We start from the raw sequence: 15,233 nt of genomic DNA, 5'->3' as shown, positions 1-15,233 counted from the left end.
TTTCGTCTCACATTAGCTGTTTAAGTGTAAATACTAATGTTAACTAGCATTTTAGTTAGCAATAATTAGCCTGTGCCTATGTTTTCTCCTTACATATACCTACGCTCTCCGTCTCTGCAAGATTGGGAATGATTGAGATTTCTCTTGGCACAGCTACCAGAAGACTTAGAACTTTCAGACATTTACGTCGTCTCTCTCAGTTGGAGGCTGCGCAGTAACGCTCAGCGCTCACCGGAAAAGTGCTTCTAACGGCCTTCACTGGTCTCCGTCCAGAGCAACGGGATCTGTTGGTCCATTCTTATATACAGTCTATGGGAAATTCACAGCCAGACTGTCATGGCGGCTTGTTCAGAATACGATCTCATATTGTACTAAAATAGTTCACCGAAACGTGTTTCTGAAAACATTTTAAGCGAGAAATAGGCCATGCAGTTGCTGAATCTGTCTTCATTTCATATTGACAAAGGTCTGTTTAAAAGATTTTCGTCAGATTTTGAGCGGCTCATCCGCTCCCCATTTCCGGGTGAGTCCAGACTGCCCTGTCCCCGACTGAACATGTCGGGTCGGCCCAAATGAATGCCTACGGCTCCTCGGACGGCCGACAGCACCGAACAGACTCGAGTCATATAGCTAGACTGTAAAAATGAGTGTGGCTGGAGTAGAGCCAAACAATAGAAAATGTCAAAGTGCTCTGGATTAAACCTTGACAGCAGTCTGGTATGAATAGGTCAATCATAGATTGAGTGTGTGTTCTAGATTTTGTTGAGGATTTATTACCTGTTTCCTTGCCTTCATCTTTGCGCCATAAGTCAGAGCTAGCGATTTCCCGCCTAATGATCCTGACATCTTGTTACGGTCGGAGTGTTTATGGTCTTCTTCTACTTCTGCTGTTGATTCTACTTTTCCTGTGTGAGTGTTAGCATTGTTGGTAGCATTAATAAAGTGTGTTAGTAAAGTTACCTCCGTGTTCCTCAAACCCAGCACCAATGCAGGCTGGAGTTGTTCAGCATAAAGAATAGTTTCAAAAATAATTAGATAAATAATGTTCACTTGTGAGTATAATTTCAAAGTTTCCCTCCGACCTCTAGGCGGCACAACGGCGGATGGTGTGTTCCTCCTGACCGGTTTTGAACCAAAACCGCCTAAAACAAATAACTAAAATGCAATCTGGTCAAAGTCACACTGCCTAGTGCGAGACTCCAGTCCGGGTTTTGTGATTTTCCAGCCGCTCAGAGACAGAGGCTTATCTCTTCTTCCTTTGTGTTTGAAGGTTTGAACCTTTTTTTTTAGTCTGCACCGTGGGACAATCGGCGGGAACATTCGAGAAAAACGTTTCTCTGCAACTTTCGTAATCCACTAATGTCTGAGGGACTAGAACCCGACTTCTCCAGCGATGAGGTGTTTAACAGCCGGTTTCCCATCCACCGCGCCTGTCGGGATGGAGATGTTGGAGCTCTGGTCTCACTGTTACAGCAGCTCTCAAACCAGGCTCATCTGACTGCTGAGGACTCGTGCTACGGATGGACCCCTATACACTGGGCTGCTCACTATGGCCAGGTAGGAATTAACGCTAATTACTAGCCAGATTAACAGATTTAGCTAACGTTACCTAGCGAAATGTAGTTTTCATTAAATATATACTGTTTTATAGCTATGGGTAAAACTACGTCGGGGATGTTTTAGATTGTGTGAAGACATTCAGGTCCTGCATAACTTAATATTAACGTTATAACGTTACCATAAAGTAACGTTAGTTAAGGTAAGGTTAACGTCAACTGCAGTGAACTTGAATCACTGCTTCGCTAACTTGAATTGTCCTCATGGTACTTTTCAACCATAAAATGGGTCAGGACAGTAGCGACTAGCGTTAACCATGTCTAAAGGTTGATATTTTAAGGGAATAATGTGCTATTAGTGAAGTCTGCTGTTGCCCGCCGTTGTTTTTTTTTCTGACTGAACTGCACCCATAGACCCATGGACGTATCACGTATTAGGCATGGTATTATGCTACCATACAGTTGTGTCTGATTTGTAACTGTACAATAAAGTTGTCTTGGTCGAAAAAAATAAATAATTAACGTAACGGGTGGCAGGATTGTCATTGGTTCCAGTGGAGCCAATGGCTACACAGGCGCCAAAATAGCTCTAGGAAAACAGGAAAATGTCTATAGATGTGATCTGTAACAGACTTCTATATATGTCTATGGTAACAGGGTAGCTATATACAGATTATTATAAAAACATACTATTAATAGAGTACAGTATAGTATGGGATATGAAGTGTAATATAACGTGAAATGTAGTGATAGTATAATGTACAGTAGCAGCATAGAATAGCATAATATAGTATAATGACTATAAAATGCCTGGCTGGTCAGAGTGATTTGGACAGTCTGTGGTTTCCACTGCTGTCATAGTCTTGATGCAATGCCATCAAGTGTCATGGAAACCTGGTATTTTTAGCATTAAAACTCAGTAAAAATTTCAGCAAAGGCAAATCCTTCCTGTCCTTTATTTACACCAGCATCTCTCAACCACGGGGTTGACCCTATACAGGGTCAGTTGATATTCAAACAGGGTTGTGGGAGATTTGTTACAATAAAAATAACTCAGTGCACACCAGGAGGCTCCTATCAGTATTCTTCAACAGTTCATTAACGTGAGCTTCCTGGTGTGTGATGATTGATTTGATTCTCTGTTTACCACCAGATGTTTTCAATTGTCTCATCATTGGCCTGTATTCTGTGTTTCCGTGCACATAGTTGGAGTGTGTGGTGTGCCTGGTGCAGATGGGTTGTGAGGTGAACACAGTGACCAGCCGATTCAACCAGACACCCACACACACTGCAGCGTTTGGCGGACATCCTCACTGCGTGGCCTGGCTGACTCAGGCTGGAGCCGACGTCAACGTGCAGGTCAGTATTCCAACCCCATCCAGCAGCAGTGGAACCAGATGTAATCGTGTGCAATTACATTGAAAATGTGAAATATGAATATGTGTCATATCTTAATCTATTGTTTTGAATCTAGAGATTATTGAAGATCTAATATATAACACACATGTGAATGGATCAACACTGGTCTAGTATATGAAAATAGGACCGGTGGTTTTACCATCACAAAAAGCATGCCTGTTGTCTTTTTGTCACAATTCCATAAATCTGGATGTGGATGTTCATCAGAAATGCCTGTGTCTATAGGATTACAGCTCTAACATTATTTTAGGCTAGGAATAATAACAATGAATCTACGACCGATTAACTGGTCATTGAGAAAATATTAAAGAACGTGAATTTTAATTGATCTACTATAAATTAAAGATCGGAAATATAAACAACATGTAGTCTCCTATTACATTCTCGCTATCAGTAGAATGGTGTATTTTCAAAGCATATTTCAATGACTCACATTTGCAACCAGAAGGCACAACATTACTATTTATTACATTAGTACCATCCGAGCGGCTGGACTGATTGTGACCAGGCTGTGCTCCCATCATGTTAAAATGCTAATTTTCCTCAATAGGTAGGCTAAAATCAGGACACTGTGAGCCGGAGATATTTTTTAGGTTCTATTGTCTTATTGCTCAGTTGATTTTGAGCATCTTTCTTCTCTTTCATTTTAGAATTTGTCTTTGGCAGCGTTTCACAATAGACACATTCCTTCTGTTCCCTTTATTTCAAAGTAAGAGTGTACAGTTATCTAAGAAACTTCATCAAAGCTGCAACACAATCCTACACATGTGCTTAATGTTTGCATCTGTACAGTATATATATAACTGACAAATAACTGAAATATTGAAGTAAAGGCCAAGTACCTAAACATTGTACTTAAGAACTGTACTAGAGTAAATGTGCCTTGTTACTTTCCGCCTCTGGCAATGATGATGTAGTGAGTGACATGTAACGAATAAACATAAATAATACCACTGGATTACATTTAATGTCACCTAGAATCAGGGTTCAAAATTAGCATGTGCTGGTACTAAACATATTCAAGAATGCAATGTTGTGTTTGTAATGGCCTTTATTATAACCTTTTATAAATGGATGGATGGAACGGTTCACAAAATTTACAGTTCGGTTCATATCCCGGTTTTTGGGGGGGTCAGTGTTTCTCGGTTCGCTATATTTAGTTTTTTTGTTGCCGATTTCAACATGCTTTTCAAATATTTATTTGGCAAAACAAGTTAACTGTTTGCCTTAACACAATTCTGGACCATAAGGAACATAAACACTTCTTCATTGTCAAATCTTTGTTAAAAGAATATGTTTTCTAATTAGTGCAAACAAAATGTAATTTTTATATAAAAATGGCCACATTATAGGCCATCAACATGAAGTGAAGCAGCACTGGACTCTTTTTTTTAATATATATATATATATATATATATATACACAACAGCAGCCAATAGCATGCATGTTCTTAATGGAAATATATTTTATCAAAAGAAAAAAGTGCCACTGTGTTATTAAAAAAATTTGGGATTTACTGTGTTGCTGAAATGCTGGCAAGAGGGGATATTATAGCGCAGCTCAAGTAATGTTACATTAATCGTATGCTGAAACTCTGCATCCACCACGACAGTTATAAATTGGCTTGTCTGTCTGAATCTGGGTGGAGAGGCTGTTCAGGTGCTGCGGAGAGAAGGAGTGGCTCTGTCCTACCCGACACTCTCCTCCTTGCGCTGTCAACGGACACACTGGCGTGGTGTCTCCGTAAATGCACCATCATATTGGAAGTATTGCTGCTAGCATTAGCCACACGTGCTGCATAGTGCTGGCACACAGTCGCCATTTAATAGTGTGTTCCATTTACCTCAGAAGCCGGAGTCGGGAACGACGTCACACCCGAGTTGAATGCATTCCATTTACAAGTCCGATTTTTCATTGTGGGGGTAGCTCTAGCCAGGTTAGCCATTGTTAACAATACCAGTTGTAAACAACGCATTATGCTGTTTTTGTACATACAAACAGTGTAACAACATGTCCACAGATAGAAGATGGACAGCACTGTGTGTACGACCGATTTAGTGAGACACAAGAAAGACAGAAGTGCTAATAACTGTATGTTACTACAGCTTTCACAACTGTTGCCATGTTGGATTTTGAACTCGGGGTACTGCGAGGTTGTCCGAGTTCCGAGCTCGGAAATCCGAGGTCAGCGGGGCGTGTTTCTGACTTTGACCTCGGAAAATCCGACTTCCGAGTACAAATGGAACACGCTATTGTCCTCCGCTTTTTTCCGTCATTGTCAGGTAACACTAAATCCATAATGCTTCCCATACAGCACACCTAAACTGACTGTGGGCTGCGATTTCGCTGGGTTATGGGCTTTTTTCCCACCAAGAACTTTATTTTAAGTTTTTTTTCTGCACAAGCCTTTTTGCCTGAAACCTTGAGGTTAAAATGAAAGAAACACGCCCCGAACCGTGACTAGCGGAACAATCGGTTTAGATTTATTTTACTTGAACCGTTCCATCCCTAATATCCCCGGAGTTAAACATTGTGTCTTTAGGATTTTGTAGGTGAGGCTCCCATCCACAAGGCGGCTCGTTCAGGTAGCTTGGAGTGTATCCAGGTCCTGTTGATAGCAGGTGCTAAGCCACAGTAAGTATTCTGCAGGTCTGATCTCAGTGCAGCATAGCAGCAGCTACACATCTCACATCCCATATCCCACCTCTGCTGTTTATAGATACACTCACTGGTTTTGGTGAGAAATCACCAGTCAGTGAAAACCTTCAAATGTAAATCCATATAGTTTGTAATTTGCAACATCATTTCTGCTTAAGCATTTGCATTTTCTGCATGTTGTGCATAGTTTGATCATAAAACTAAAGGTGACATTTATATCCTGAATAAACAACAGCGTGGATTTGGCCACCAGCCCAATGCAATTTTATTTACGTCCTTTAAATTCTGACATATTTCTTAACGTTGTAGAAGCTCTGCTGCTGTGGTGTTAGTGTATTTTCTGTTGTCATATATATATATATATCAGCGTATTGCTAACATCACATCAGCTGTTAGAGAGGGAACTGGCCACACTGGTTTACTTTCATCTGTCTTATAGTCATCAGCATTTTAAGCATTCTTCATGTAGGTCATTTCAACAATGTAGCTTTAACCAAATATGATTTACGTCCAGATTTAGTTTGGGTCCATCATTGCCACAGTTCCCCATATGTCGTCCCAGTTCAGATTTGGGAGCAGTAATGGACACTTAAAAAAATTATTAGGGATGTCAAACGATTACATTTTTTTTTTAATCGCGATTAATTGCTTAAGTTCTATAGTTAATCGCGATTAATCGCATATTTTATCACATGATTAAAATTCTATTATTTTGCATTTCAGAACAGTTATTAAGTACATATTAACAATCAAAAGCAATTCTTACCAGTGTATCTTGATTGGGAATCAAATGAATGCAAAGAAAGTTACTTTATGAACTTGATTTTGAGATTTGTAATTATTTATTTACTGTAAACAAAAGAAAAATGTGTGAATCTGTCATTATTGCACAATTCCTCCAAGTACCTAACTAAAAAACTAAAAATCCCTATCCTTACTAGAGTCAATATAGTGTTTAGTAACTCCTAAATAGGGCTGTCAAACGATTAATTTCTTTTAATTTCTCTGAATTTCTGCGATTAATAAAAATGAATCGCATCGCGATTAACGCATTAATGCTGACAGCCCTAAAAATTATTGAAAATTGTCTCCTCCAGTAATTTGGAAATGACCCTTAGCCACTCTATGTGAGTGTTATAACTTTCAGTGATTGTATTTAAACAAATTTTAAAAAAAAAATCTATAATTGTGTACTAACATCTTGTTTTCTTAAAACAACTCAACAAGTAGGTGTGGGCTCAGGTCACATGTTTCCTAAATGTGTGAAATGTGTGTAAACAGTGATGTGATCTGCTTTAAGGCAGACAAAAGTTGACGGTCATGAGAGAAAAGAGGTGACATTTTTGGTTTTCAATCCAAGATGGGGCCCTAGATCTCACTGTGAGACACGCCAGATTGACAGCTGATATACAGCTTTGGAGAACAAAGACAGTCTGTGTCAATATCCTGACCACGACAGAGACCACGCTTTTACATTAAGCTGTCTAAATTTTAACACCAAGATTTTATTAGACCATCTCAAACAGTGTGACGCGACATGGTTTTGTAAGTGTAAATATGCCTTTATTTTGTCTTGCTTCAAGGTATTGACACTCATTTCTAGAAAGTTTCTTGAATAAGGGAAACTGCACTTATAACAGGTGGATTTATCTCACCCCACTGAAAAACAAAAAAAAAACATGCAATTAATAATCTCCACCCAAACGGATTGAAGCGTAAAAAATATTCCAGATTGGCCCTTTCCCTCTAAACCAGCTGATTTAAAGTGGATGTAAAGTAATGTTATTTGTGTTTGTTGTGTGTTTTTTTTTTTTTCAACAGCTGCACAGGTAAAATGTTCTCATACAGTATGCCAAATAATAGAGATAAGTCAATAAGAATGTTGACAGTATGCTAAAGCAGAAAAGCTCATGTGTTTCTGTTTACGTATGGCACACTGACAAAGAGGCATTGTTTTAACTTGGAGACAACAGAAATGCATTGCATTTATATAAGACATCTATAATTGGGGGGGCATGGGAGGCTTGTATCATGTGGACACGCCAACAGTTTTGTTGTCATTACTTAGAATTCCTCATGGGGGCGGCAGAAACTACGCACTATAGCTTTAAAGGTAAAGCAAGAATAAATACTGTTGCATTTAACATATTTGGCCATTTTTTTAATTGAAAGAAATGATACTTCTTTAATTATACAAAGTAGGGCATAAAAGACAACATCATTTGGTATTGTATGGGCACTGATTTGGAAACATTTCAAATGTTACCCAGCCTTCAGTATCGGCGGGTTCTGCCTATGTCCATTGTGGCCTCACGGCAAGAAAGAAGGTTGTTGGATCGAATGGATCCATCAAAGTGATGGTCTAATTTTGCATTTAGTGCATGAAATCAGCTTTATATATGTATCTACAGTATTTCATTTGGTGATTACTTAAATGTCGATTGATAATTAATTGTCAAACCAATGTGGCTCTAAAGAGTCCAGCACAGAAAACTGCATTTTTCGAGTGTACATGTCATCTCCGGTGTTATTAAATGGTTACAATTTGTTGGTGAGCTCCCCCGCCATCAAAACATGTGAGGGTCTTAGTAACTCTGAAGTCCTCTGGACCGCTAACCTGTGTCAGACCGAGGAGCTACTTTAAGCAATAAAAAAGTATTAAATGTATAGTGTATTACTATTAGGCCAAAAACGTAGGAGTCCTAAAGGTAGGACTGACACAAACATCATTTTTTTTAGGAGTTTCTCTTTAACTCAGCTACTTTTAGCCATATCAACAGGAGCTGACAGTGGTGATAGATGATTGTAGTAGTCAGTGATCATTCATCAATTCATCCGGTGGATACAAACATGACTCCAACATAAATGTTGCTCCGTCTTTACTGGGTGTGTAAATATACAGCTGTTGCTAACACGTTCAACATATGACCTTTATAAGTTGGAAATATGTCAGTGTTGAGATCTCAGGTTTTTCTGCTACCTCCCCCCCCCCCAAGACACCAAATAATCCATTAATGCAGCTCTAATATTTGCTCTCTTTTTTAGCACAGACGCTAAACCTTTCTTCAGTGCAATTTGTGTTGGCTCCAACTTCGAGAGAAATCAAATGAGTTGCGGTTGATTTAGACGTGGAATCAGTGTCAGTAAAGAAGCATCATGAGCTTTTCAGCCTCGGGGGAACTTCACAGTCAGCAATAGTGAAGGGTGTTTAGAAACTTGTAGTGCCTGTTACTTTTATTTATTTTTTTATTTGAAACTGTTTAATTTGTCCTAACATGTTAAATATTGAACTGAATATTTAGAATTTTGCTTTTGGATCATATGCTATATGTTAAGTAAAGAAAGAATAACCATGAGCTTGATTTTTCAAACTGCAAACACCCCTGCACGTTCTGATGTTTTACAGCTTTTCAATTTGAACACGATTTTCTTGAGTAATCCCAGAAAGAGGGAGCAATCCAAATAGGCACTGCAGAATCTGCCACATGTGCATCAGCGAGCATCTTACAGTTGTTCGCTTCCTACACTTTCTGCAGCTGGCAAACTGGCGAGGTATTTCCTGCAGCGGTTGGTTTCAAGTTTCAGAAAGCACTGATGATGATGATAGTCGTGTCTTGACTTGCATGCTTACTGTGCTAACAAAGGGTGAGCTCACTGGACGCACTTCAGGAGTTACTATAGAAATCACAGAAAGCTCAGTCTCAGCTGGAGGATTATTTTTGCCGTAGTGGAGGGAAAGGAGCTGATGTGAAGAATGAAAGCATGTTAGGAGACGAATAAAATGAAATGCTTCTTTTAACAGGTTCTTGGCTAAATATCATAATTTGACTGACCTTTATGCTCCCAGAGTTTCTACACAGACCTGTTGTTGTCCTTGTGCCGATGAGTAATGGCACCGTTTGTAACACCATCCATTTAAACATTCAAACATATTGTTTGGAAAGGTGTGACAAAATAGTTTCAACTCAAAGGTCCACTTGCTAACTTCGTTCTGAGCTTTTTCGTCCGCATCACACCGTCTTCATCAGCGAGTAAAGCTGGCTCAGGCGTTAATCTTGTCTCGTGTGGTCACTTAATAACAGATGGTCATATATGCGTATCCCATGATGACATGACAGCCATGACAACTAAACAAACTCCACCCACTGTTTAGGGCTGCAACTAACGATTATTTTCATAGTCGATTAATCTGTCGATTATTTTCTCGATGAATCAATTAGTTGTTTGATCTGTAAAAATGTCAAAACATGGTGAAAAATGTGGATCAGTGTTTCCCAAAGCCTAAGAGGATGTCCTCAAATGTCTCGTTTTGTCCAAAACTCAAAGATATTCAGTTTACTGTCACAAATGAGAGAAGAAACTAGAAGATATTCACATTTAACAAGCTGGAATCAGAGAAATCTTTTTTTTTTTTTTTTTATAAAAAAAATGACTTTTTTTTTTTATATAAAAAAATGACTAATCGATTATCAAAATAGTTGGCGATTAATTTAATAATTGACAACTAATCGATGAATCGATTCATAGAGGTTGCACCTCTACCACTGTTGAACACCACGAGATGCGGTTTAAAGAAAAGCTAGTGAGTGCACCCTTAAATTGAGATTTCCTTTGTCACTCATGCTGATGCTCAAAATCTGTATGAGTTCCTGTGTAAACTGTAGGAACTCTGACGAGTAAAGCTTCTCTCAACACCAGACAAGACACATGTTCAGACTTACTGGAGAAAATTATCAAAAATCTATAATGAGTTTTATTTATTTCTGGACCGTAGAATGTTTGCTAAACCTTTTAAACTTTATTAGCTTTAATAAAAACCCTTGCTGTTGTTCAGCACTCCCATAATGGCCATCTCCCACCTCTCTGTTAACAATTCAATTCAACAATTTATTTTTCAAACATTCTATGGTGAAATACATGAAGAACTGAAGGTTTATGGAACAGAAGAACCTATAAATTGGTCACAACTTGAGCTTTTACTTTGGTTAGCTCTGGTTTTAGCTCCTTTTAGCAATAACTTAACCCCACTTTAGAGCTGGGTAAATTTTTTTTCTATTCAGGGTTATCCTCAAAAACACACAATTAACTTAATTTATAGGTTTATATGATGAACTATTAAGACTACTGATTGTCAATCAGGGTTAGAACCAAAGCGCCATGTACTGTGAGCATACAGAAGTTATTAACTAGAGCCCAATAAATCAGAAAGTCCAATATTGTTTTATGAGAGTTAAAGTTGAATTAAGAGTTGGTGTATTGTATATGTTAGCTAATAACCAGGGCCACACCAAGTCTGCGGACGCACAATTCCACAGAAGTTTCCGCAGATTAAAACAACAGTGTATATGACGAGATAGTATACAATGAACTAATATAAGATGATATATTGATATCCGATTTTTTTTTATCCCTCGATGATCAATATTAGTATTGGCCCCTTAAAAATCGGCTATCAGCTAAAAAAGTAGTTAAAACTTGGAAGCTTGAATACTCGGTGTTAGCCTGCATTTAAATAAAACTTCCTTTTGTTAGACCTTTTTATATTTTTGTCTGGTATTGAGGAAGATACATATCTAAATTTGGTTATTTCAGAGCCTAGTTAGAAGATATTTCATTTTATGTAAATGGGGTAGAGCTTACTTTACTAACATTTCATAACAGGACCCTGTTCTTTATCTAAAGTGTATTTTATTGTTAATGTTTTGTACTACAGAGGATAGCTATTTTGTCATTAGCTTTGATCTTGAATCAGTTGTTTTTATCTTTTATAAAAGTCAAAATGCGCCCCCAATTTTTTTTTTAAATAGCACATATACACATATAGCCACATTCACATTTTACCAGCCCACCAGTAATATTTTATTAATTTAGCTAAATGAATGTGTTGCAGGGTAGATTGTCAAGACCACAAGAACACATTTGGGCCACGATAATCTCTCCCTGCAATAGTAAAGCCCTCTTACTTCTTACAGGCCTTAATTTGGTCAGTGTAAACCTTAAGCCAGTCAGTGATGAGTGCAGGATGCTGTTAGAGATGTAACACTGTGATGTCTGAGAGGGGAGCAGTCTTGTCTCACCCTTCCCCTGTTCTTGTTCAGTTTAAGGAACGCCAGCGGGCAGACAGCAGCAGACCTGGCCCACGCTCACGGCTTCCTCGACTGTTTCTGCCTCATCTCCAAAACCAAGAAGCACCTGCTGCAGCTCAGTGGACTCCGTGTGACTGGAGTACAGAATGGAAACGGCGCCCCATGTGGTCAGGGCCTGCTCAGCAGAAAGAGGCTGCTGACAGCGGCAGACACTGGTCACATGAAGAAAGCCAGGGGAGCTGATAGTAAGACATTTGTTGGCTTTTTTGTATTGCACTTCATACTGTGAGCTTAACCGATACAGCGCTGCAATTTACCAACAAAAAAAAAATACATTATTTACTAGTGGAAATGTGTCTTTGAATAAACCTTCACAGAATAACAGTCCCTCCAGAAAAACGCAATTATGCGATCGCATAATTCAATGCATAATCAGCCAAAGTCCGCATATTTATGCGGGGGCCGCATTTTTTCAAATACGCCGCACTTTCGCCGCATAAATTGCCGATTTCTGCGCAAAATATGCGGGGCTTGCATGATTTCATAATCTCCGCATTTTCGTCGCAAAAAAGTCACATATATCTTAGCAGAAAGTTGAAAAATGTTGCGTTTACTTCACACAAGAGCAGCCATTTTCCCCTGTTGTCATGGGAACGTTATGAAGTGACGTAATTACGCGACGTGAACTTCATCAAAAAGCTGCAAACCCCGCGATGAAGCCATGATGAAACCGCAGTTTTTGCAAGTTCCCCTGCAATTTCATCACATAAAATTGCATAAATAACCCGCGTATTCCATCGCATTTTTTAAGAAAACGTGCCGCATAATCAAGGATTTTTGCCCGCAACAATCACAAAAAAACTCCGCATTTTTCTGGAAGGACTGGAATAAAACATTAAAGGTCCGGTGTGTAACGTGTTTAGTTGTTAATTATCAAAATATGTGTTGCCCGTTCACAAACTTGTCCTTTTTCATGACTATTTACCACCACCATCAATTCCCAGTATTCCTTTTGGCTTGAAATTTTACATTTGCATTCGCATGAACTGGGGTAGACGCTCCATATTCATGCGCCATCTTGAAATATGTTAGCCGGTAAGGGACATACATGACATCCTGCTCCTCCTTTCGCGTTTTCGCTGTCACATGATAAACTCACTGGTGCTGCTAATGCTGCTAATGTGTATCGTAGCTTCCCGGCCCCCGGGAGGACTACATGGATGACAACACGTATTCAAAATCCAAATTTCAGGAACAGGAGTCTTCTTCTTCGCCCAGAAAAAGAAAAAGGAGATTGAAAAGAGCAAGAGACCAACTTTTTGAAGCGTGAAGGCTACCGTAGCTGTAATACGTACTTTGAACTGCGTGGTGCGAGAGAGTTGATTGTGATATATGATCTCAACGCTAGATGGGAGAAATTCCTACACATTGGACCTTTAAGAGATTGTGCATTAATATACAATAAATGATATAAGCATGAGCATGCAATAACAAAAAAGATAAAAGAATTTCCTACTTCAGATTTGTAATAAAAGACTTGTAGATATTCTTTTATGCCTTTTTAAACAGATTGATTTAGGCTTTATGTTCAGGTGTGATGGTGTACAGAATACTTTGGCAAACACCAACGTCATTCAACTTCATATCTAGGCAAAAGGGCTGCATACGTTATACATTTTATGACACTTTTAACTAGTATTGTCAGAAAATGATTATCCCTACTGTTTGGTGCGCAGGAGTACATGGCATTCTCTTTTCCAACCCGGCCCTGCCCATTTCAAAGCATGGAGAAGAGCGCAAACGGAAATGTCTCCTATGAAATAACCCAAAGTGTTGTAACTTTGGTAGAAAATGTGTTTCTGTAGGACCCCCATCACTCATAGTAAGAAACTGTTGGGGGAAAATAAGTACAGTCAAACTGGCGATAATACATATTCCTGTGGAACCCCTGTACTAACAAGACTTTTTTTATTTCACTGTCTCCTGCTGCAGATGTTTTGGTACAGATGCAGGGCAGTGGAGATGAGGAGCTGGAGAGCATGAACATGGAGTCTGCACAGGAGCTCCACTCAGGTGGGACTGGAGCTTTTTTTTTTTAGTGTGTGATTATAACAGATGTATTTGCTAATAAAACAAAGCTCGCGAAATAATAAAGTACAATGTTGCGTGGACTGCTTTTAAAGAGAATTTGTTTTGTTATTAAAGCAGATGACGACGCCGAAGCCACCACCAATGGCCATTATCACACACTGCCTTATGCTGACCAGGATGGCCGTGAGCCACCCAAAAGCATCTCCTCACCGCCTTCCGCTCCAGCCAATCAGCAGCCGGCAGCAGTGCCTGCTCAGCACGCTGACATGTGTGGTTCCCTGCATCTGACCGGCAGTCCCAGCAGCTGCGTGTCCCACCGCCCGCCCCGGCGGGGGCTGATAGGAGCAGACTGCGGGGACTTCCTGCATTACGGACACTACCACGGCTTCGGAGACACCGCGGAGGAGCTGGGCGACAGCAGCTGCCTTGACTACAGCAGCAGCGTCCGAGCTGAGCACAGATACAAACAGGCTGTGGCCAGCACCATCCACCTCTACCACGACTCATAAAGGACACACATCGCGGAGGATTGCCTTTCACAGCCAGCCTCCTGGAAACAGGGAAGCACTGCTCTTTTATATGCCTTCTCTTAACTTGCATTAAAGAACAGTCTCACATTTTGGGGAATGATTAATTTGCTGCCAAACCCAAAGTCACTACTACTCCTACTACAGACATCCAGGACATGTTTAACCTCGTTTGATGAAATATTCCAAACTCAAAGTTCACTCACTAGCTTTTTTCAACTGCATCTCATGGTCTTCATCAGTGGATGGAGCTTGCTGGAGAAAGATCAGGGACAGCATTCACATCCGACACAACAGAGACAGGGCTTACAATCACACTCCCCACCCCATATTGGAAAGCCTAGCTTCACCAAAAGAGAAAGAACTCAGACGCTAATTAGTACAGTCTAATTAACATATTGTATTTCAATATAGTCCAACTAAATAATAGTGTGTACCATATACATTATGTACCATTGTCATAGTTTATACACGTTTATATACGTTGTGCATTGCTTTGTGCAACAGTGTACATCACACTCAAAAATCTAGTCTTTTTTTTTTTTTTTTTTGTCTTTTTGGGTGTCCCTAATTTAGTTTTTTCAATGTGAACCCAGTCAGTCAGAACTGAAATAATTTTTTTTTACTTTTGCTCAGCTAGGCTTAACATAGCTCTGTACTGGAAGTACAGAAATTATTATTATTAAAAAAATTTAGCCGTGGAGTTTTCTGTTGTCCTGGAGATGGCTTATATTGATATAAAACGGATATCGATTTTGTCTCTGACTCTTAGTATTACAGCTTTTTCTCAAAATGTTAGACTGCTCCTTTAATGCTAGCATTTGCAAGTTGAATGTTGGATTTATATAAAATGGTCCTAAACATCCCCGCTCCATATGTTGCATTGTAAAACACAA

General features: G+C 39.4%; 2 protein-coding genes across 5 annotated transcripts in view; one reads left to right on the top strand and one right to left on the bottom strand.

Annotated features, from left to right (window-relative positions):
- The window catches only part of LOC116051780 (heat shock transcription factor 2 binding protein), a 15,933-nt gene extending 14,599 nt beyond the window's left edge, over positions 1-1,334 (bottom strand). Inside the window, exons 1-2 of one of the 3 annotated variants that reach the window (XM_031302371.2) lie at positions 1,083-1,334; positions 778-905 (exon numbers count right to left, since the gene is read on the bottom strand). In XM_031302371.2, coding sequence (XP_031158231.1) covers positions 778-846 — 69 coding nt within the window. In that variant the 5' untranslated portion in view covers positions 847-905; positions 1,083-1,334. Of the gene's footprint in view, positions 1-777; positions 906-1,050 lie in introns of those variants that run through there. The other 2 variants (XM_031302372.2, XM_031302373.2) reach the window with 2 other exon arrangements.
- Positions 1,299-15,233, top strand: LOC116051778 (ankyrin repeat domain-containing protein 10-like). Of its 2 annotated transcripts, none has more exons than XM_031302370.2 (6): positions 1,299-1,557; positions 2,763-2,915; positions 5,518-5,609; positions 11,732-11,964; positions 13,712-13,792; positions 13,928-15,233. In XM_031302370.2, the coding sequence occupies exons 1-6, from the start codon at positions 1,360-1,362 to the stop codon at positions 14,317-14,319; spliced, it is 1,149 nt and encodes a 382-aa protein (XP_031158230.1). In that variant the 5' UTR covers positions 1,299-1,359; the 3' UTR covers positions 14,320-15,233. The 2 variants fall into 2 exon arrangements, with proteins under 2 accessions (XP_031158230.1, XP_031158229.1); XM_031302369.2 differs by having other exon boundaries at positions 13,925-15,233.

This window comes from Sander lucioperca, chromosome 24 (assembly GCF_008315115.2).
Source record: "Sander lucioperca isolate FBNREF2018 chromosome 24, SLUC_FBN_1.2, whole genome shotgun sequence".
NCBI lineage: Eukaryota > Metazoa > Chordata > Actinopteri > Perciformes > Percidae > Sander > Sander lucioperca.
This window is presented reverse-complemented; position numbering and strand designations above follow the sequence as displayed.